The following is a 24,340-nucleotide window of genomic DNA, read 5'->3' on the forward strand; positions in this document are numbered from 1 at the left end:
TATTAAAAATCAACGCATTAATAAAAACATGTCATATACAAAATCGACTTAGTAATTCATAATTACTTGAACCAAAATAATTTACCAACTATAAATCACAACATCTTGTATTTATAATAAATTATTCATTCAAATGCAATTGTTTCCGTAAACAATAATTTCATCTAAGTAATAAAACAATTCGATTACTTAGACCGTACCTTATTTAATCAAATTATAATGAGATACGTAAATATTACTTCCAAAATCGTCCGTCAATTTTAAGTAATTTAATTAACCCGTATCGTCATACGATCAATTAAATAATCAATTAAGAGTGTTACCCTTTAGGTATGACCTAAGGGGATCAATAGATCACCACCGTCGCACGACGACAAGCAATAATGTCAAACTCTAGTCAGCCAATCATTACCGATATGTGTGGACAGTTGACAGTAAAATATTACTTCCCAATTGTATTCTTTAAATGAGACTTAAACATGTGATCATCATGATCGACAGTTGTGATCGCATTATTGTCGGAGGACACATATTCCAACACTTTGGACGTTTTCACTCGGGAATTCGAGAGTTAAAGGTAACGGTGATAGGTTACTCGACAATTAGTCGATACCTTCGTCCTTCTTACTCGATATTCCCTTTTTCATTGTAAAGATTGAGTCTTTCCTGAGTTTCTCATGTAAGAAGTTGAGTTTTTAGACTTGTGGTTAATTTCCATGGTTGCCATGGGTCGAAATGGTGGATTGTTTGAACTCCGTCTGTTTAGGAACCATGGCTGCGGAGCTCTGCCTACTCGAGCTCTGTTTAGGATTGCTTGGGGTTGTCCGTACATGGGGTCCGTATAACACTATTATGGGGAAAGTTTTGCAGGTCTGTTTTGGTCCATTTTGGGACGGGTGTGGATGTTAGTTGTAGGTAGTCAGGTGGTGGCTGTGTCGAGGCTACACACGGCTTGGTTGGGTCTGTTTTGGTGCCCTTTTTCGGTTGGTCTCGATGGGTTGTGTGACACGGTTTTAGTACTAGCTATGGAGTAGTTGTGCAGTTTCGGGTTTGCCTTGGGACGGGTGTAAGAGGGTTTATTGGCTGGTTTCATGGCTCTGTTTTGGAGCTGTTTTAAGGACGGTTGTGGGGAAGGGTGTTGAGTCGGGTGTTAGCTCGATTTTAGGTGGCTGGTTGGGTTGGTTATCTCGGTTGTGGGAGGCTTTTGGATAGGTTGATGGCTGGGTTTAGGGAAACGGGTACGGGACAGTTCGATGGTCCCTTTGGGTCGTGGGCCGAGTTGTGTTTTGGCGCTAGTTTAGTTTGTTTGAAATTAATTAAATTCCGTCTCGTGTTTCTTTTTATAAAACGCAACCCATTAAAGTATTGTTCATTTGTATATCTCCCTTTCATGTTTTATAATTCTAGAATATCATTATTTAATTAATTAAATTACCGTCTCAAATATGCCCATGTACCCGTCTTTTTATTTAGTAATGTGGCAAGTTGGGCCTGTTTTATATTATATGTTATTGGGCCATATAGGTGTGGTATGGCATTTTAATAGGGCTAGTCATGGCTATAAAATGTTTGGCGCTAAATTAATTTATTAAAATAATGATTAAATAACCGTCTCACATTTATATAACGTAATTAGTCAATGTCGTTTATTTACTTATTTATTCAGTTTTTGGGCTTGTCTTATTTATTTAATTGGGCTTATCCTAGTCCATTCATTGGATTTCACATGGTTTATTTATTGGGCTCATAAATGAGTCACTTGGACTTGGTCACATTTTATCCCGTATATTTCATATAACGTAAATTATCCATTATCATTTATTATATTTTATTTAACCGGCATGTTAGATTTTAAAATGGAACATCCATTAATATAATACAAGTATGAGATATTTATTATAAGTACTTACAAGAGTCACATTCTTGATAATGTCTTGTATTGTTCTGTGGTGTGAATCTCGGTCCTATCAGATACTAGAGGTGAGCTATAATCCCTCTAGTTGTGATATGATCGTCGGGGTTGATGTTCCCGTCCGTACTTATGGTGAGATGCAAGCCATAAGTATGAACGTGACATTAATGATCCCGTGTCATATGATGTTTGCATGATCATTCTTACCCTTATTGTGACTCAAGTGTGACGTTTTACATTGTGTGACGACTGGACACTCCTTATTTACCCTTTCGGACCATTGGTCACTGTTAGGTGCCATGTTTCCGGATTGGGCTATGCTTCCTTCCGCCTCTTCGGTTCGTGGGTCACGGTTAAGTGACAAAGTTCCGATTTGGGGTTACTCGACTTTTCGGTCACGGTTAGGTGTACCATGTATCGAGTCTTGGATGCGGATGGGTCACCGCATGTCAAATCGGGTGTCGTCCATCCCGAGAGTCTGGCCAGGTTTAGACTAGGACCGTGTTATGATCGTCGTCCTACCAGGAGGTTGGAGTCTAGGATGTAGTCTTGTGTGTGGTATATCCGACATGCTTGAAAGGTAGCCTCTGAGCCGGAAACTCCGTCTACACTTTGTGTCGGTTTTACACTTTTTGAGTCGTGTCAATATGAGTTGGTTGACTTTATTATTCTATTCTCCTTGACTGCATATTTATTCTCATATATCATGCTTATTCCATTAAGAAAGTACTATGCCTATCTCATCATGATTATCAATTATATTCTCTTGTTCATTATTGTTTATATGATACATGATTTATATGTTTAAATAAGTGGTTGTTTACTTGCATTTCGACATATTGTGGCTGGGAGAACCTTGAGTTACTCCCCACTGACTATGGCTTTCATGTTTACATGAATGACAGGTGGTGAAGATGCTTACGTGGGGAAGACTTGTGGGCTAGCGAGAACTAAACCCTTGGACCTTAGTTTCTAGTTTAGAAACCCCTTATATGTTTATTCGTGGGATATCTTTTCCCCGCTTTCTAGACTTGGGTTGTAATAACCTAAAATTGTCTATTGTAGTATTTGTTTCATTTCGTTTTGGCACCCGCGTGTTAATCCTTAACTTACAATAAAAAGTGTTTAAAATCTCACAAATTTCCGCTTTAATTTATTAGTTATATTTTCCGCTTTATCGCGGGGTGTCACTGTTGGTATCAGAGCATATGTTGCTCCCGACGCACACACGTGTACCCCAAATTTAATTTGAACTTGACCTTGAATAATGAATTAGAGATGGGTAGACTTAAGGACCTAAGGTGGTAGTCTGTAGTGTGTTTGCTCTTTGTTAGGTACTAACATGTTTGTTGATTGTCATTTAATAATTGTTGTGTTCTTGGATCAATGACCGTGAGCTTATCTATACGAAGATCAAGATTTGGTGTCTATTGCTGAGGATTGAAGATTTGTTCAACCTTTGAAGAATGCTTCTACTCCTTTGAAGATGTTTCTCGTTCTTTGTGTATCTTGCCTTATTCTTTATCTCTTGGTGCTTACCCTCCTTCTAAACTCTCTTCTGTTTTACTTTAAAAGCTACGCTTGTATTCCTAACTTGTCCTTTGTTCTTTCCTTATCCTCCCTTAACGCCTTTTGATGGTACTTTTTCTTTTGAGGAATGTTGACCTTGGTTGAAAATTTTGACTTTTGAGGAGATTGTTTATGGTTGACCCTTAATCCTGGTTTTGAGAGGATTTGATGTTGGAAAGACTTAGGTTGTGTGATGAGACATACTTGATGGTTCTTATACCTAGATCCTTGATAAAGTGAGTATATTTGATTGGTGGATTTTGTGTGTCAAGTTTGAGTTGCATTGGTTACTAAGGTTAGAGAACTTAGCTTTGTTGTTTGTGTTTGTGATTTGAAAGCCTTGGGAAGTGTAGTGAGACGTGTCTTGGGATGCTAGTGCTTAATACTTGGCCTAAGATGGATGAAATTAAATGGTGGATTTAAGGATATAGGATTGACTAAGTAAGTTGAGTTTATGATTGACTTTCGTAATCACTTTGGACATGAGAGCTTGATAATGTATATATTTCCATATGAGAAAAGCTAATGGTGGGATTATTGGTTAGTGTAAGTGAGTGATATTGATTACTACTTGAGGTATGATATGAGAGTGAGAGTAAGCTACATTGTTGGGGAGTCTTAGCACTTGTTTTAGTAACTAGAAAGAATAATGGTATGGTTGACACCAATTGTTAGGTTAAAGAACATAGCTTCAATTTATGGTTTTAGGAACTTTGCGGTGGTAAAGCATTGTTACAACTAAGACCTTGTTTCTTGAGAACTCGATGGTAAGTAAAGTTCTAGGATGCCAGATTTGAAAGAATACATTTTGGGATGTTGATGACCATAAAGGATTAGTGATGTGATTTGATGTTAGTTGACTCACGAGAGTTCTTGAGTTGAGAGAGACTTGGTATTGAGAAGTATTTATCCTATGGTTTTATAAACTTTGAGGTTGTAATGAGTACTTGAGATGACGGGATGATGTTGTAGATGAGGGTAGTAGAGTGGACTTTCATGAAAGAAAACTTTGGATTGACTTGTTACTACCTTGTTTTGAAATGAGAACCTTGGAATATTTGAGGAACCTTTTCTGGGATTTAGAGGTTAGTATTGGGATTTTTGATTGAGGGTTTTACCATTTTGAGAAACTCATGGTTGACACTAGTTGGATATGAGTATAGCTTTGTTGGAAACCTTGACCTTGATCTTGTGGATGTTTGAGGATTTGGAGTGATGAGATCACACTTATAGTGGAGTACCTTGTTTCAAGGAATAACTTAAGATGAAGTAACATAAGTAATTTGAGGAAACCCTTGGGAGTGATGTGGTTATGAGTTTTGTTGTTAGGAAGCTTTCGGAACCATTTAGGATGATGTTGTTATTCGAGGTTTGAGTACCTGGCGTTTCCTTGTTGTCTAATTCATTCTCTTCTTTGACCATAAGCATTACCGTTCATACCTCTCTTCCTCGCTTCATCTTGCTCCTCCCTTAAATTGATGCTAGTGACCTATAAAAACCCTACCCTTGACATTTTTATTGTCTTGACTTCAATTCTTACCCTATGAAGTTCATCATAGCTCTTTCGTTGGTTACGTTTGGACTCTCTTAGCGTACCTGGTATTTATGTTGTCTAAATTGCTTTCTTTTCATACAATTCCTAAATATTTCAAGATACCAGTTTTGATTCGTTGTTAAAAGTTGATGTTACTTTTGAAAAACCTTACCTATCTTAAGGATTTGAAAATGAAAATTTGATTCAGTTTTCTATTTGTTCTTTGAATATAAACTTATTTATCATGAATTTAATTGCTAAACCTGATATTTCTTTAAATTTTAACCAATTTCTGTTAACTTTGATCTATTTATGATTTCGTTGTCAAAGTTTGATATTACATTTTAAGAAATTTGACTCCCTTTTGAGTTTAAAGGTGGAACCTTTCTATTTTGGCTTTTGCAAAAGAAAATTTGAGTAGATTACCATTTTCTTTTGATTTTGACGTTGACCGGATGTTAGAACTCGTTATTGGAGACGTTTGATAACTTGTTCTATACTTGTCGATGAATGATTTTGTTTTGAATTTGTCTTTGACTTGGAAAGTTAGCGTTCTTGTGTGCACGACAAGAGCAATTTCGTTCCATGAATGAGACTTACACTTTTGAAAACTCTTCATTAACGTTTTTGAAAGTATTTTGATTTTTGATTTATACAATGATTTACCTTTCGACCTGGTTCTGTCGGAAAATTTCATTTGAAACTTTTGAAAGAATTTTAATTCTTACGATAAGTAACCTTTAAAATGTTTTGGTTACCGATTCCAATTGCAGTTTTATTTTTATAACCTTTCATTTCTACTTTCAAGTTTTGAGGACGAAAGTTTCGAGGACGAAACTTTTTAAAAGATGGGCTGATTGTAACACCCGCAAATTTCCCATTTTGACATTTAAAATTTATTAAACCGTTTGATTTCTTTATTTCATATTTTTGAATTACTCAATTTAATAAATTTAATGTCAAGCACGATTTTTATAAACGTATTATATAAAAGCTCATTTTTTATAAAAATACGTATTACTAAATTATATCTTTGAGTCATAATTTATACAAGAATAAATGTATACAAATTTTGGTCAGATAATAATAAAGACAGTAATAATAATAATTCCCGTCGCAACATCCGTCTAGCTATAGACCGTCACATTTCACTTTGTACATGCTTTAATCCGGACCAATTAGAATTCGACAACACGTCACACCCACCTAACATCCTACACTATACTTTTAAAAATATCTCTTTATTATATATTTATATATTATTATTATTATTATTATTATTATTATTATTATTATTATTTTATTATTATTATTATTATTATTATTATTATTATTATTATTATTATTATTATTATTATTATTATTATTATTATTATTATTATTATTATTATTATTATTATTATTTTATAATTATTATATATTATTAATATTATTTGTGGTTATTGTTTAAAATACCCGTCCCCACCTCCTTTTATTCCTCATCCTTTCTTCTTCTTCCTGTGCAAAAACAAACAACAACAACGAAAACAGCAGTAGCAACACGCCATTCCTATCGACCTTCAATCCCCATTTTCTCCCTTATTTCTCAACCAAACTCCATTATTTTTGTACCATTAGCTTCCTCGTCCATTCCTCGTTCTTTTAAGGTAAGAAAGCTTTGATTTTGTTGAATTTTTGAAATGGGCATCTTATGACAAATTCGGTTTTGGTGACTCAAACAACTCGTTTTTCCTTCCCTTTTAGTTGAAGACCTCGAATACTGAAGAAAGCTCGTGCTTTGGACGTTTTCACTCGGGAATTCGAGAGTTAAAGGTAACGGTGATAGGTTACTCGACAATTAGTCGATACTTTCGTCCTTCTTACTCGATCTTCCCTTTTTCATTGTAAAGTTTGAGTCTTTCCTGAGTTTCTCATGTAATAAGTTGAGTTTTCAGACTTGTGGTTAATTTCCATGGTTGCCGTGGATCGAAATGGTGGATTGTTTGAACTCCGTCTGTTTAGGAACCATGGTTGCGGAGCTCTGCCTACTCGAGCTCTGTTTAGGATTGCTTGGGGTTGTCCGTACATGGGGTCCGTATATCACTATTATGGGGAAAGTTTTGCAGGTTTGTTTTGGTCCATTTTGGGACGGGTGTGGATGTTAGTTGTTGGTAGTTAGGTGGTGGCTGTGTCGAGGCTACACACGGCTTAGTTGGGTCTGTTTTGGTGCCCTTTTTCGGGTGGTCTCGATGGGTTATGTGACACGGTTTTAGTACTAGCTATGGAGTAGTTGTGCAGTTTCGGGTTTGCCTTGGGACGGGTGTAAGAGGGTTTATTGGCTGGTTTCATGGCTCTGTTTTGGAGCTGTTTTAAGGACGGTTGTGGGGAGGGGTGTTGAGTCGGGTGTTAGCTCGATTTTGGGTGGCTGGTTGGGTTGGTTATCTCGGTTGTAGGAGGCTTTTGGATAGGTTGATGGTTGGGTTTAGGGAAACAGGTACGAGCAGTTCGATGGTCCCTTTGTGTCGTGGGCCGAGTTGTGTTTTGGCGCTAGTTTAGTTTGTTTGAAATTAATTAAATTCCATCTCGTGTTTCTTTTTATAAAACGCAACCCATTAAAGTATTGTTCATTTGTATATCTCCCTTTCATGTTTTATAATTCTAAAATCTCATTATTTAATTAATTAAATTACCGTCTCAAATATGCCCATGTACCCGTCTTGTTATTTATTAATGTTGCAAGTTGGGCCTGTTTTATTTATATGTTATTGGGCCATATAAGTGTGGTATGGCATTTTAATAGGGCTAGTCATGGCTATAAAATGTTTGGTGCTAAATTAATTTATTTAAATAATGATTAAATAACCGTCTCACATTTATATAACGTAATTAGTCAATGTCGTTCATTTACTTATTTATTCAGTTTTTGGGCTTGTCTTATTTATTTAATTGGGCTTATCCTAGTCCATTCATTGGATTTCACATGGTTTATTTATTGGGCTCATAAATGAGTCACTTGGACTTGGTCACATTTTATCCCGTATATTTCATATAACGTAAATTATCCATTATCCATTATTATATTTTATTTAACCGGCATGTTAGATTATAAAATAGAACATCCATTAATATAATACAAGTATGAGATATTTATTATAAGTACTTGCAAGAGACACATTCTTGATAATGTCTTGTATTGTTCTGTGTTGTGGATCTCGGTCCTATCGGATACTAGAGGTGAGCTATAAGCCCTCTAGTTGCGATATGATCGTCGGGGTTGATGTTCCCGTCCGTACTTATGGTGAGATGCAAGCCATAAGTATGAACGTGACATTAATGATCCCGTGTCATATGATGTTTGCATGATCATTCTTACCCTTATTGTGACTCAAGTGTGACGTTTTACATTGTGTGACGACTGGACACTCCTTATTTACCCTTTTAGACCATTGGTCACTGTTAGGTGCCATGTTTCCGGATTGGGCTATGCTTCCTTCCGCCTCTTCGGTTCGTGGGTCACGGTTAAGTGACAAAGTTCCGATTTGGGGTTACTCGACTTTTCGGTCACGGTTAGGTGTACCATGTATCGAGTCTTGGATGCGGATGGGTCACCACATGTCGAATCGGGTGTCGTCCATCCCGAGAGTCTGGCCAGGTTATTGACTAGGAGCGTATTATGATCGTCGTCCTACCAGGAGGTTGTAGTCTAGGATGTAGTCTTGTGTATGGTATCTCCGACATGCTTTAAAGGTAGCCTCTGAGCCGGAAACTCCGTCTACACTTTGTGTCGGTTTTACACTAGTTGATTCGTGTCAATATGAGTTGGTTGACTTTATTATTCTATTCTCCTTGACTGCATATTTATTCTCATATATCATGCTTATTCCATTAAGAAAGTACTATGCCTATCTCATCATGATTATCAATTATATTCTCTTGTTCATTATTGTTTATATGATGCATGATTTATATGTTTAATTAAGTGGTTGTTTACTTGCATTTCGACATATTGTGGCTGGGAGAACCTTGAGTTACTCCCCACTGACTGTGGCTTTCATGTTTACATGAATGACAGGTGGTGAAGAAGCTTACGTGGGGAAGACGTGTGGGCTAGCGAGAACTAAACCCTCGGACCTTAGTTTCTAGTTTAGAAACCCCTTATATGTTTATTCGTGGGATATCTTTTTCCCTCTTTCTAGACTTGGGTTGTAATAACCTAAAATTATCTATTATAGTATTTGTTTCATTTCGTTTTGGCACCCGCGTGTTAATCCTTAACTTACAATAAAAAGTTTTTAAAATCTCACAAATTTCCGCTTTAATTTATTAGTTATATTTTCCGCTTAATCGCGGAGTGTCAAAGTTGGTATCAGAGCATATGTTGCTCCCGACGCACACACGTGTACCCCAAATTTAATTTGAACTTGACCTGGAATAATGAATGAGAGATGGGTAGACTTAAGGACCTAAGGTGGTAGTTTGTAGTGTGTTTGCTCTTTGTTAGGTACTAACATGTTTGTTTATTGTCATTTAATAATTGTTGTGTTCTTGGTTCAATGACCGTGAGCTTATCTATACGAAGATCAAGATTTGGTGCCTATTGCTGAGGATTGAAGATTTGTTCAACCTTTGAAGAATGCTTATGGCGGAAAATTTCATTTGAAACTTTTGAAAGAATTTTAATTCTTACGATAAGTAACCTTAAAAATGTTTTGGTTACCGATTCCAATAAACTGATGAAAATATCTTAAAACAAATAAACAAACTGATAAAAAGTCTTGAAACAAACAAACCGATAAAGTTTATAAGTAAAATAGTACGAGAAAAAAAATCATTATTCCTTGGTGATGTTATGTTGGCTCGAATATTAATTATTCCCTTCGGGGGCGGTGAAGAAATCATCAACTTCTAAATGGGTTGCATTTCTCATATCAGAATCACCATCTCTATCTTCCAATACTAGATTAGTCTCCACTTTCTTTCCTTTCTGCTTTATTGATTTTTGGTAGAGATCAACCAAGTGCTTTGGAGTGTGACAAACACGAGACCAGTGGCCATTTCCTCCACATCGATAACATACATTAGTCACATTTTCATTTCTATTTTTTTCAAATTTGTTATCATCATTATTATCCCTCTTTTGGTGGGAATATGAGTTCTTAAAAGTACCACCACGACCTCGACCAAGACCATAACCACCACGACTTCGACCAAAACCATAGCCACCACGACCTCGACCAAAACCATAGCCACCACGTCCACGAACACGAAAACTGCGCCCTTGACCACTGCTTCTGGCATGCACTTTGTGTGCTGTCACATTCGCTTCAGGGAATGGAGTTGAACTAGTTGGACGTGATTCACTGTTTTTTATCAACAATTCATTATTTTGCTCAGCCACAAGAAGATAATAAATTAATTCAGAATATTTTTTAAAACCTTTTTCACGATATTGTGTCTGCAGGACAACATTATTTGCGTGAAAAGTAGAATAAGTATTTTCTAACATTTCTTCGTCATTAATTTTCTCTCCACATAATTTCAGTTGTGAAGTAATTTTGAACATGGCTGAGTTATATTCACTTACGGACTTAAAATCCTACAATCTCAAATGCATCCAGTCATAACGAGCTTTAGGTAATATTACTGTTTTCTGGTGGTCGTATCGCTCTTTTAAATTTTTCGAAAGCACTTGCGGGTCTTTAACAGTTAAATATTCAACTTTAAATCCCTCATGAAGGTGATGACGAAGGAATATCATGGTCCTAGCCTTATCCTGATTCGATGTTGTGTTGTTTTCTTTAATTGTCTCACTAAGAGCTTTTGCATCAAGGTGTAATTCAGCATCAAGCATCCAAGATAAATAATTTTGTCCGTTAATGTCAAGAGCATCAATTTCTAGTTTCGTAAGATTCGACATAATGACTATACGAGAAAATGAATTTGTATTAGATGAAAACTCACAATTAAACGGAATTAATAAAAACTATTGAATTAAATTGTAGCAATTAGAATGAAATCAAAAATAGACCTATATGCACAAAAGTACTGATTTACCTTAACAATAGCATGCGAAGATGAAGGATATTGATTTACGGAAAAATGTGAAAGTATAGAATACACCCAATCAATGTCAACGATATTAATATATGTGTTAATTTAATGTATATATATTTAAAAAAAAAATATTTATGGTATAACACAATAACACACCTACATCTCAAATGGCACAACAAAACAATCAATTATTGATTAACAACCAAGAGTAGATAAGAAGAACAAAGTCCTTTCATATGGCCAAAAACAAATTAATGACGTTTCCTAACAAATTATCAATTTAGACTTGCACATAATAACTAAACAAAAATTAAATACTGAACATGTACTCTATGTGATTTTTGCCTCGTAAACTATAATTTGTATGACAAGGCAACATTGAATAATAATTAAACGAAACACACACAATATTAACAATGCAATTGACGAATATAAGTCCCGTTAAAAGGTTTGAGAAGAAAAAAAAAATATGCGGTGTAACAACAATTCTCAATGTAAGCAATTCTCATAAAATTAATAGTATGATATATAGAAAAATAATAATATTAACCAACATTACACTGGGTAATAATGAAGATTAATCAAAAACAATAATTGCAACATGTTGTAGAAGTACATATATATATGATGCATGGTTAATCTATATTAACATCTATATTATTGTATTTAAAACCAAGCGGCGTATAAAATTTTAATCTATCTATAATTGTTAAATCATATAGATTGCTAGTAAATAATAATTGTGAAAGCATACCTTAATAATGTTATGAGAAGGACTATAAAAAAAACCCAATAATACTTCTATAATCAAACCCTTAGCGAGATAGGATAGATCGTGCTGATAACGTGTTATAAAATATAGAGACTAAAGTAAGAGAGTGAGTGATGGTAGAGATGTGTGTATTTCTCATTGGCACAATAGAATATATATATACAATCGAAAGGGGAGTTATGAAATAGGAATATAAAGTGATAGTCTAGAACCATCCTACCATTAAGGACATTCATACTACATTTATGTACATTCATGATGAGAGTGTCGTCGGATCTCTCAATCAAACACATTTATATTCTCAACAAACAAATAGTTAGTGGTTAAGTCGAGGTCGATCCATGGGATGGTGTGCTTTGGGTTCTAAGTCTATCTATCTCAATTTATGCTAGTGTCGCAATTGATTTGGGTTTATAGTTATGTTCTAGACTAATGAAAGCAATAAAGTAAATAAAAGTGTAAACAAGTAATAAAGAATACTAGGATATCATGGGGTCATAGGGGATTTATGGTGTTAAGCATACAAACATGTTTAAATAGTTGCAAGCAATTAATGTTGTAGAGGAACCGAGTTGGTTTATGTCTTACGGTTCTTAGGAAGAGTTGGGTCCCGGAGCCGAATCGATTAGATTGTACAACACCTACAAGTGGACTTACTTTCCCCCTAATTTATTCTATGCATGGTCTAACTAGACTCGAGTTGGTTTATATCTTACAAGTCAAGTTGAATAGATAAGAGATGGTTGTAAATGCAAGGATTCATAGGCTTAGCATTTCATCAAACATAACATGTGCATAGGTTGACATCACAACAAGAAAGCAAATTAATTGTGGAAACATATTGGATTAATTAAGCATGATTATTCCCCATGTCTACTTCCCTTAATTACCCACGGATCCTAGTTAAGGGAACTACTCACCCATTATCATGGAAAACATGTCATTATTGGTGTCAATTATCACAGCAAGTGTAAACATGATAAGAGCTTTAAGGATATAAATAATAAAGAGTAAAGAGTAAATGAATTATACCAAACTTGAGATGATCCAAATAATAAAGCAAGAATAAAAGAAGAGAACTTGATTGATTGATGAAGGGTTGTCAATCCTCCAATAATAACCCAATAATCTTCAATTACCCAAAAGTAAGAAACTTGAACAATAATTAAGGAAAGATTAATGTGTAATTTTTGTGGAAAGATTAAAGGATAATATATTCTAATCTACTCCTAATCTAATCTAAGGAAATTTGGTTTAATCTAAGAAAGCTTGATTAAGTCTAAGGAAACTTGATGGTTTGATTATTCGAAATGGAGTATATATAGTGGTACATCATTAGGTTAAGCAATGGTAGATTAGTAATTAACAATGCTAATTGTTGAGTTGAGGAAGTGCTCCTCTCCAAGGAAGATGCTAGTCTCCTTTTTGGTGGTCTCCAGAAAATATGCTCATCCCGAGCGTCTAGGCCGAGGGACGGTTGGCACTGGAGAGTAATACGAGCGGGTTGGTCTCGGGACGCTCGGATCACAAGGCCTCAAGACGAGCATCGTGAGCACGGGACGCTCGGATCACAAGGCTTCAAATCGAGCGTCCTAGAGGGGGAGGGGGGGGGGGGGGGTTGTCTCCGGGGACGAGCGTTTTGAGTCTCGGGACGAGCGGATTGGCGGACAACTTCTCTGTTTGAGCTCGGATTGTAAACTGGACGTCATTTTCTCATCCGGACTCCTATTCGAGTGATTCAAAAGCCTAGATCACTTGATTTTTCGACGCCGTTTCATCTAGAATACTTTAAGTTCCAAAGGAGCAAGCCTTGGTTTGTTTCCGAGCAATTTCTTCTTGCAATGACTTCCTTCTCGTCATCCTTGCTCTTAAGCCTATGATCCTTCTATATACTCTTTATTCCTACATCCTTTGTAACACCCCGGAGGACTGTTACCATCTCGGTTTCGAGGTAGTGAATAACAAATTAAACTCCAAGGCGAATTATATAATTACTTTAACTTAATTATTACAAAACCTCTTTTACATCAAATTACAAAGAACTACATAAATGAAAGTGAAAGTCTTCTAAATGATGATCTAGCTACTAAGTCTTCTGATCCAGTGTCTCACGCCCATCAAGCTCCCATCCTGTCTCATAAACCTGTCAAGTCTGCTCCCCAATATTTGGATCGTCACAGGTGTTCACGAATACACAGGGTCAACCACGAGGTTGAGTAGGGAATACAATGAAACAACAAAATATGATATGCATGCTCCTCCGTCACCTCCACCTCCACCTCAACTCATATCTCATAACCCGTACAAAGCCGACCATACCGATCCCCGGTGAGACTATATATCGATAGCCGATCTGTGACTTGTTGAGGACACCAGGGCAAGAACCCTGGGCCTAATCACAACATAATCATCACCACACCACATCACCACAACATCCTCCATCTCCAATGCATATGAATGCTCAAGAAATTAATACAACACAATATGTATCGGTAAATCATAGAATCAATCGAATGTTGTGATAATATACTCAATACGAACAATTGAGTCAAGCACATTCCAGGATATGAATCATAACATGAATCAACAACCACGAATCAAGTCAACGTTCACGGTTTGGTCATATGAAACACAAACAAGTCAACACAATTCAACAACAACGATAATAAGTTCGCAATCCAAGCACACAAGCAATCAATTATGATCCTTCACATATCCATCACCTACATAACATAATTATGTATAATTACCACCTACTCAATCAAATAATCATGCACATAACCTAGACTCATCATAACTTAATAGGAATATCAACTTAAAGAACAAACACGATTTTTCCTGATTTTCCAGCACATGACAGACTCGGAATAAAATACATAACTAATTCCAGAAAAATCAAATTGATACAAGGCCAATTGGATTGGAACCCCATGCGTCTTAGCTACAAATTATATCTAACGTGTTTTTCTCAAATTCCAAACTTATCAAGGGTTTTCAGACTGATTTCCAAAAACTGACAGAAACCGTCGCATAAAAAGTATTGATTCATAAAACGAGTTTAAAACATTATTTTGCAGTAATTCCAAATCCTATTATCATCTAGACTATACAAATATGATGTATGAAGAAGCCTCATAACTGAATCGACATAAAAATTAGGGTTTAAAATCATTTTCCACAACCAAATCAGATTCGCGGACTTTTCAGCGACATGTTTATAAATAAATCACCTAGGACAAACCATAAAGAATTTGACTACGAGATTTTATATGAATAAACTAGACATCAAATAAACAGGACTCTCCTTTCAAACTTTTTGAAGACGAACACTTTAAAACAGTATAAACAATGGAATGAAATCGACTTACAAACAGGGAAATCGAATTAGGTTGGAATCGATGAGAAATCTTCAATCAAATGAAAGGCTCGACAATTCTTCTTCCTCTCCCTTTCTCTAGGTTTAGAAATGGTTTTATGAATGATAAAATGAAAAGAGGGGAGAGGGAGAGCGGCTCTTAGATTAGGTTTAGGGTAAATGGTGGTTACATGTTCCGGGTAAGGCAAATGGGTTAAACGGGTATGGTCGTTGGGTAAATGTAGATGGGTAAATGGGTGATACGATTCTTGACCCAAAAGACAAAATGTGATGTAGCCCGACTCAACATATACGATATAAACCCGACTTAATAACATTCACGATATTACGATGCAACCAATATAAAATGTATAATAACTAGTATATAATAATATCCGTTTAATCGATTATATAAAATACGGGGTATTACATCCTTGGTCATCATTCTTGCCTTCCTTTTCATACTAGTCCATCCAATATCATCAAAAAGCTTCCAAATATGCACGAGAGACGGGAATTTCCGCCTAATTATCTTCCTTCCTACAAAACATACGAAATGCACTAGGAAAGCAATAGAAAGAATTTGACGGATAAAATGGCTATGAAATATTATAATAGTATGAAAAATAGGCTCAATTAGGGAACTAAATGTCCGCAATTATGAGTCACATCAAATATCCCAAAACCGAACCTTTACTCGTCCCGAGTAAAGAGGTGACTAGAACTAAACCTTTATTTAAACTATCCTAATAATATAACCGATGTGAGACAATTAGCGGGTCTCACTCCGCCCCTTCAACTCACAACAAGACAACCATGAGGTAGGATGCCTTCTTGCAAGATAAGGTGGGGCTTGCCAAAATGGCGATACATCCAATCATTAAAGCACACAAGATCAAGTAATGGATGCATCTACAAAAATGAATAGCCACTTTCCTTATCTAAGTGGCGGAAATTATCTAAAAGGGAAGCAATCTAAGAGTACACACTCCTTCATAGATACGGTTTCTTCAAACTACTAAGCCTAGAAGGATACCAATAAATCACCTCCAAGTTGTGTCAAGCTAGGGTACCTTTGTCCTCAATCGTTAAATGCTTTCGTCAAGAGTAGACTCCCTATGGTGTTAGAAACACTGGAGGATCGTGAAATTCCCCTTCTTGCCTAGACAAGAAGAAGGGTCGTCCCCTCTCTACCATGCACAAAAGTGGATTTGATGGAAAAGGGATCAATAGATTTTTGAGTTTCATGTGGGGGTTTGCTTTTGTTGTTGTTATTCCCCCCAATTTGTGGCATTTGACATTTTGAGAACATTTTCTTTTTGTAATTTCTTTGATGTTTGGCTTTTCAATACTTGACAACTTTCAACATTTTGCATTTTTTTTTTGAACATTTACAAAGCTACCCCATTTGTAGTGAGGGTGCTTGTATTTGAAGAATAGGAGTTTTTATTTTTGTTATTCCTCTTTTCTTTTGATGCAATTGCAAACTTTTTGACTTTCATTTCAATTCTTGAACTCAATATTTGAAAATTTTTTGTGCCCATTCCCTTTGATGACAAAATGTGGTAGAACATGGATGAAGGATGGTTGTATGGTTTCAAGGGTCACCTTGGAATAAACGGTGGCCAAGGAGTTATCACACCATAAGGTACTCTTGACTAGGCCTTAATCCATGGGTCAAAGGATACTAGCATGACACATCCTAGGGTGTTTTACAAGCATTCTAATGAGCAAAGTCTTAAGAAGAAAACGTATCTACAAGGGCCTTATATACACTTGTCAAGCTTCCCAAATAGACGCTTTCAAAATTTTTTTCCTAACATGCAACTACATGCCATGATGCAACTAACATTTATACAACCTAATGCATATGCTTCTACCAACTAGTATGCCAAATAATCTTAATACAATCCTATAATTACATTGGTTCATACCGCATCAATCAAAATAGAGCCACATAGTCATTAACATAAAGAGGAAAAAATAGATTGGAAAGATCATACCATGCGGTCTTCAATATCCTCATGTCTCGGATGTGGCGTAGTCCATCAATGTGAAAAAGGATAAACAAACAAACAAGTATATACAATATATACAGTACTACACTATAAAGCAAATGAACATGTTTTTGGTTTTTTCAATTTTTTTTTTATGGTTTTTGATTTTATGAAATAAAAAGACATGTTTTTGGGATTTTTCGGAATTTTTCAATTTTTATCATTTTGGAATATAAATTCCCATCCCCCACTTTATTTTGGACATTGTCCTCAATGTACATGTTGGAGTAGGAATGAAAAAGAAATACATGTTTTTTGGATTTTTGAATATATGAAAATTGAAGTACAAATGCAATGATATGATATGAATGAATGCATGCTCTAACTAAATGCAATTCTATATGACATATATAACAAATGAATGCAATCTAAACTATATTATATGATGCATGTTGTCTATGTAAATGCTTAGGTCATCTATAATTAAACCCCTGCAAACCGATTTAAGCACTATTTCTAGTGTAGAAAGGAATAGGTTTGGTTATTGGTGACTATGCATGAACTCAAGTCTATATGCAACTATCTACATGAATTATATGAAATATATTACAATGAAAACTATACTATATGAACTAACTAATTTAAATGCAATATAATACAAATACAAGCCTAAACTATATGATATATGTATGTCGCTTCATGGTTTAACCTCCCCAAACCGATTTTAAAAACTATTGCTAATGTAGGAAGAAAGGGGTTTAATCATGAGGTAACTACATAAATGCAAGTATACTTGAGAGATAAGGAAAGAAAGGGTTCTTACAATCATAATAGGAGATGAAGATGGTAGGTGAGATTGGAGTGCAAAGAGATGTTTCACGGACTTTTTGATGATAGAAAAGATGTGCACAAGCCAAAAATCTCCATTTTCTTCATTTCTTTACATTTTCTACCTTCTCATTTTCATCAATTTCCTCCAAAAATCTTAATTAAAAATATAAGATCCTTCCCTTTCATCTCTCATGCAATTTATTAAATGAATGCAAATCTACACTAAATGCATATATATACAAATTAATGGTTATTGAGGAACTATTGGGACATAAACCGCATAACCAAAAACTTTAAGATGGGAAATATTTGGTTCCTGACCATGAACCAATTGAATTGGGGAGAATTTATGATAACTCGTTGGCCTGATGCGAATAAGTGATTTTCATGTAATATAGCATGTCCCCAAGCAGAAATTGGAGTTTACACCTCATAAGTAATGGTCTAGCAATTAGTTGAAGTCGTTTGATTAAAGATTCAGCTAGACCGTTTTGTGTATGAACATGAGCTACAAGATGTTCAACATTTATCCCAATTGACATGCAATAGTCATTAAAAGTCTGTGAAGTAAATTCACCAGCATTATCAAGTAGAATATTCTTGATAGGTGTATCTGGAAAATGCGCTCGTAACTTTATTAATTGAGCAAGTAATCTCGCAAACGGCAGGTTTCGAGTTGATAACAAACATACATGGGACCATCTAGTCGATGCATCGATTAAAACCATAAAATATATAAATGGTCCACTTGAGGGATGAATTGGTCCACAAATGTCCCCTTGTATTCGTTCAAGAAATGATATCGATTAATGATTAATTTTAGCTGGTGATGGTCGTATAATCAATTTTCCTTGCGAGCATGCACAACATGAAAATTTATTATGAAAAATTTGCTGGCTTTTTAGTGAATGGCCACATGAATTTTCAATTATCCTTCGCATCATCGTAGAACCGGGATGGCCTAACCGGTCGTGCCAAATAGTAAAGTTATCAGTAAACTTCTGGTTTGCCATAACATTTGTTTCAATCAAAGCAATATTTGTGTAGTACAATCCACAAAAGAATGATGGTAGTTCTCCTTAATTTTCTTAATGCCTTGGATTATACTCGTGATTAAAAGGAATTCAACATTTCCTTCACAAGTTGTCTCAATATGGTATCCATTATTTCGGATATCTTTAAAAGTTAATAAATTTCTTTGAAACTTAGGAGAGTATAATGCATCAATTATTTCAATTTTTGTCCCCCAAGGTAATAAAATATTTTCTCTTCCGGAGCCTTCTAGTGCTAACACTGGCCTTTTTCTCTATCAAGTGTGAAAAATATCTCTTACTTTTGAATATGCTATGAGTAGTTGCACTATCAGCAAGACATAATTCTTCACCATTTAATTGACCTTGAGAGATATTCATTTGCTTCAAATAAAGAAAACAAGTGTTACAAATATATCAAATAAAAATATAGCATCTCCTTTTAAAATACTCAAATTAATAAAATGTCCCAAACAAACAAACTGATGAAAATATCTTAAAACAAACAAACAAACTGATAAAAAGTCTTGAACAAAAAAACCGATAAAGTTTATAAGTAAAATAGTACAAGAAAATAAATCATTATTCCTTGGTGATGTTATCTTGGCTCGAATATTAATTATTCCCTTCGGGGGCGGTGAAGAAATCAGCAACTTCTAAATGGGTTGCATTTCTTATATCAGAATCACCATCTCTATCTTCAAATACTAGATTAGTCTCCACTTTCTTTCCTTTCTGCTTTATTGATTTTTGGTAGAGATCAACCAAGGGCTTTGAAGTGCGACAAACACGAGACCAATGGCCATTTCCTCCACATCGATAACATACATTAGTCACATTTTCATTTCTATTTTTTTCAAATTTCTTATCATCATTATTATCCCTCTTTTGGTGGGAATATGAGTTCTTAAAAGTACCACCACGACCTCGACCAAGACCATAACCACCACGACCTCGACCAAAACCATAGCCACCACGACCTCGACCAAAACCATAGCCACCACGTCCACGAACACGAAAACTGCGCCCTTGACCACTGCTTCTGGCATGATCTTTATGTGCTGTCACATTCGCTTCAGGGAATGGAGTTGAACCAGTTGGACGTGATTCATGGTTTATCATCAACAATTCATTGTTTTGCTCAGCCACAAGAAGATAAGAAATTAATTCAGAATATTTTTTAAAACCTTTTTCACGATATTGTGTCTGCAGGACAACATTATTTGCGTGAAAAGTAGAATAAGTATTTTCTTACATTTCTTCGTCATTAATTTTCTCTCCACATAATTTCAGTTGTGAAGTAATTTTGAACATGGCTGAGTTATATTCACTTACGAACTTAAAATCCTGCAATCTCAAATGCATCCAGTCATAACGAGCTTTAGGTAATATTACTGTTTTCTGGTGGTCGTATCGCTCTTTTAAATTTTTCGAAAGCACTTGCGGATCTTTAATAGTTAAATATTCAACTTTAAGTCCCTCATGAAGGTGATGACAAAGGAATATCATGGTCCTAGCCTTATCCTGATTCGATGTTGTGTTGTTTTCTTTAATTGTCTCACCAAGAGCTTTTGCATCAAGGTGTAATTCAGCATCAAGCATCCAAGATAAATAATTTTGTCCGGTAATGTCAAGAGCATCAATTTCTAGTTTCCTAAGGTTCGACATAATGACTATACGAGAAAATGAATTTGTATTAGATGAAAACTCACAATTAAATGGAATTAATAAAAACTATTGAATTAAATATTAGCAATTAGAATGAAATAAAAAAATAAACCAATATGCACAAAAGTACTGATTTACCTTAACAATAGCATGCGAAGATGAAGGATATTGATTTACGGAAAAATGTGAAAGTATAGCATACACCCAATCAGTGTCAACGATATTAATATATGTGTTAATTTAATGTATATATATTAAAAAAAATATTTATGCTATAACACAATAACCCACCTACATCTCAAATGGCACAACAAAACAATCAATTATTGATTATCAACCAAGAGTAGATAAGAAGAACAAAGTCCTTTCATATGGCCAAAAACAAATTAATGTCGTTTCCTAACAAATTATCAATTTAGACTTGCACATAATAACTAAACAAAAGTTAAATACTGAACATGTACTCTATGTGATTTTTGCGTCGTAAACTATAATTTGTATGACAAGGCAACATTGAATAATAATTAAACGAAACACACACAATATTAACAATGCAATTGACGAATATAAGTCCCGCTAAAAGGTTTGAGAAGAAAAAAAAATATGCGGTGTAACAACAATTCTCAATGTAAGCAATTCTCATAAAATTAATAGTATATATATGATGCATGGTTAATCTATAATAACATCTATATTATTGTATTGAAAAACCAAGTGGCGTATAAAATTTTAATCTAACTATAATTGTTAAATCATATAGATTACTAGTAAATAATAATTGTGAAAGCGTACCTTAATAATGTTATGAGAAGGATTATAAAAATAAAAACCCAATAATACTTCTATAATCAAACCCTTAGCGAGATTGGATAGATAGTGCTGATAACGTGTTATAAAATATAGAGACTAGAGAAAGAGAGTGAGTGATGGTAGAGATGTGTGTATTTCTCATTGGCACAATAGAATATATATATATACAATCCAAAGGGGAGTTATGCAATAGGAATATAAAGTGATAGTCTAGAACCATCATACCATTAAGGACATTCATACTACATTTATGTACATTCATGATGAGAGTGTCGTGGGATCTCTCAATCAAACACATTTATATTCTCAACAAACAACTAGTTAGTGGTTAAGTCGAGGTCGATCCATGGGACGGTGTGCTTTGGGTTCTAAGTCTATCTATCTCAATTTATGCTAGTGTCACAATTGATTTGGGTTTGAAGTTGTGTTCTAGACTAATGAAAGCAATAAAGTAAATAAAAGTGTAAACAAGTAATAAAGAGTACTAGGATATCATGGGGTCATAGCGGATTCATAGTGTTAATCATACAAACATGTTTAAATAGTTGCAAGGAATTAATGTTGTAGAGGAACCGAGTTGGTTTATGTCTTACGGTTCTTAGGAAGAGTTGGGTCCCAGAGCCGAATTGATTAGATTGTACAACACATACAAGTCGACTTACTTTTCCCCTAATCACTTCTATGCATAGTCTAACTAGACTCGAGTTGGTTTATATCTTACAAGTCAAGTTGAATAGATAAGAGATGGTTGTAAATGCAAGGATTCATAGGCTTAGCATTTCATCAAACATAACATGTGCATAGGTTGACATCACAACAAGCAAGCAAATTAATTGTGGAAACATATTGGATTAATTAAGCATGATTATTCCCCATGTCTACTTCCCTTAATTACCCACTGATCCTAGTTAAGGGAACTACTCACCCATTATCATGGAAAACATGTCATTAATAGTGTCAATCATCACAACAAGTGTAAACATGATAAGAGCTTTAAGGATATAAATAATAAAGAGTAAAGATTAAAGGAATTATACCAAATTTGAGATGATCCAAATAATAAAGCAAGAATAAAAGAAGAGAACTTGATTGATTGATGAAGGGTTGTTAATCCTCCAATAATAACCCAATAATCTTCAATTACTCAAAAGTAAGAAACTTGAACAATAATTAAGGAAAGATTAATGTGTAATTTTTGTGGAAAGATTAAAGGATAATCTATTCTAATCTACTCATAATCTACTCTATGGAAATTTGGTTTAATCTAAGAAAGCTTGATTAAGTCTAAGGAAATTTGATGGTTTGATTATTACAAATGGAGTATATATAGTGGTACATCATTAGGTTAAGCAAGGGTAGATTAGTAATTAACAATGCTAATTGTTGAGTTGAGGAAGTGCTCCTCTCCAAGGAAGATGCTAGTCTCCTTTTTGGTGGTCTCCAGAAAATATGCTCATCCCGAGCGTCTAGGCCGAGGGACGGTTGGCACTGGAGAGGAATCCGAGCGGATTGGTCTCGGGACGCTCGGATCACAAGGCCTCAAGATGAGCGTCGTGAGCACGGGACGCTCGGATCACAAGGCTTCAAGTGGACCGTCCTGGAGGGGGGGGGGGGGGGGAGACGAGCGTCTTGTCTCAGGGGACGAGCGTCTTGAGTCTCGGGATGAGCAGATTGGCGGACAGCTTCTCTGTTTGAGCTCGGATTGTAAAACGGACGTCATTTTCTCATCCGGACTTCTATTGGAGTGATTCAAAAGCCTAGATCACTTGATTTATCGACGCCGTTTCATCTAAAATACTTTCAGTGCGAAAGGAGCAAGCCTTGGTTTTTTTCCGAGCAATTTCTTCTTGCAATGACTTCCTTCTCGTCATCCTTGCTCTTAAGCCTATGATCCTTCTATATAATCTTTATTCCGACATCCTTGGTCATCATTCTTGCCTTACTCTTCATACTAGTCCATCCAATATCATCAAAAAGCTTCCAAATATGCAAGAGAGACGAGAATTTTCGCCTAATTATTTTCCTTCCTACAAAACATACGAAATGCACTAGGAAAGCAAAATAGAAACATTTGACGGATAAAATGGCTATGGAATGTTATAATAGTATAAAAAAATAGGTTCAATTAGGGGACTAAATGTCCGCAATTATGAGTCAAGTCAAATATCCTCAAACCGAACCTTTACTCGTCCCGAGTAAAGAGGTGACTAGAACTAAACCTTTATTTAAACTATCCTAATAATATAACCGATGTGAGACAATTAGCGGGTCTCACTCCTCCCCTTCAACTCACAACAAGACAACCATGAGGTAGGATGCCTTCTTGCAAGGTATGGTGGGGCTTGCCAAAATGGCGATACATCCAAGCATTAAAGCACACAAGATCAAGTAATGGATGTATCTACAAAAATGAATAGCCACTTTCCTCATCTAAGTGGAGGAAATTATCTTAAAGGGAAGCAATCTAAGGGTACACACTCCTTCATAGATACGGTTTCTTCAAACTACTAAGCCTAGAAGGATACCAATAAATCACCTCCAAGTTGTGTCAAGCTAGGGTACCTTTGTCCTCAATCGTTAAATGCTTTCGTCAAGAGTAGACTCCCTATGGTGCTAGAAACACTGGAGGATCGCGGAATTCCCCTTCTTGCCTAGACAAGAAGAAGGGTCGTCCCTCTCTACCCTGCACAAAAGTGGATTCGATGGAAAAGGGATCAATAGATTTTTGAGTTTCGTGTGGGGGTTTGCTTTTGTTGTTATTCCCTCCAATTTGTGGCATTTGACATTTTGAGAACATTTTTTTTTTGTCATTTCTTTGATGTTTGGCT

At 35.4% G+C, this 24,340-nt stretch overlaps 2 protein-coding genes across 2 annotated transcripts; both read right to left on the reverse strand.

Annotated features, from left to right (window-relative positions):
* Nucleotides 1–9,858: 9,858 nt before the first annotated feature.
* On the reverse strand, nt 9,859–10,911 carry LOC141595424 (uncharacterized). The gene is made up of 2 exons (XM_074415388.1): nt 10,684–10,911; nt 9,859–10,590 (listed from the first exon to the last, which is right to left on the reverse strand). The coding sequence occupies exons 1-2, from the start codon at nt 10,909–10,911 to the stop codon at nt 9,859–9,861; spliced, it is 960 nt and encodes a 319-aa protein (XP_074271489.1).
* An 8,738-nt stretch (nt 10,912–19,649) lies between these two features.
* On the reverse strand, nt 19,650–20,702 carry LOC141595425 (uncharacterized). Its single transcript, XM_074415389.1, has 2 exons — nt 20,370–20,702; nt 19,650–20,240 (listed from the first exon to the last, which is right to left on the reverse strand). Exons 1-2 carry the CDS (start codon nt 20,700–20,702, stop codon nt 19,650–19,652), a joined length of 924 nt encoding a protein of 307 aa, XP_074271490.1.
* Nucleotides 20,703–24,340: the final 3,638 nt, after the last annotated feature.

Source organism: Silene latifolia, chromosome 8, assembly GCF_048544455.1.
Source record: "Silene latifolia isolate original U9 population chromosome 8, ASM4854445v1, whole genome shotgun sequence".
Taxonomy (NCBI): domain Eukaryota; kingdom Viridiplantae; phylum Streptophyta; class Magnoliopsida; order Caryophyllales; family Caryophyllaceae; genus Silene; species Silene latifolia.

Bases quoted from the DNA above. Each gene is read 5' to 3' on its own strand.
- LOC141595425 (XM_074415389.1), bottom strand. From the start codon at position 20,702: ATGTCGAACCTTAGGAAACTAGAAATTGATGCTCTTGACATTACCGGA. The intron at 20,241-20,369 runs GTAAGTGAATAT...GTTGTCCTGCAG, and splicing joins GATTGCAGGATTTTAAGTTC to ACACAATATCGTGAAAAAGG.
- LOC141595424 (XM_074415388.1), bottom strand. From the start codon at position 10,911: ATGTCGAATCTTACGAAACTAGAAATTGATGCTCTTGACATTAACGGA. The intron at 10,591-10,683 runs GTGCTTTCGAAA...TTGAGATTGTAG, and splicing joins TAACTGTTAAAGACCCGCAA to GATTTTAAGTCCGTAAGTGA.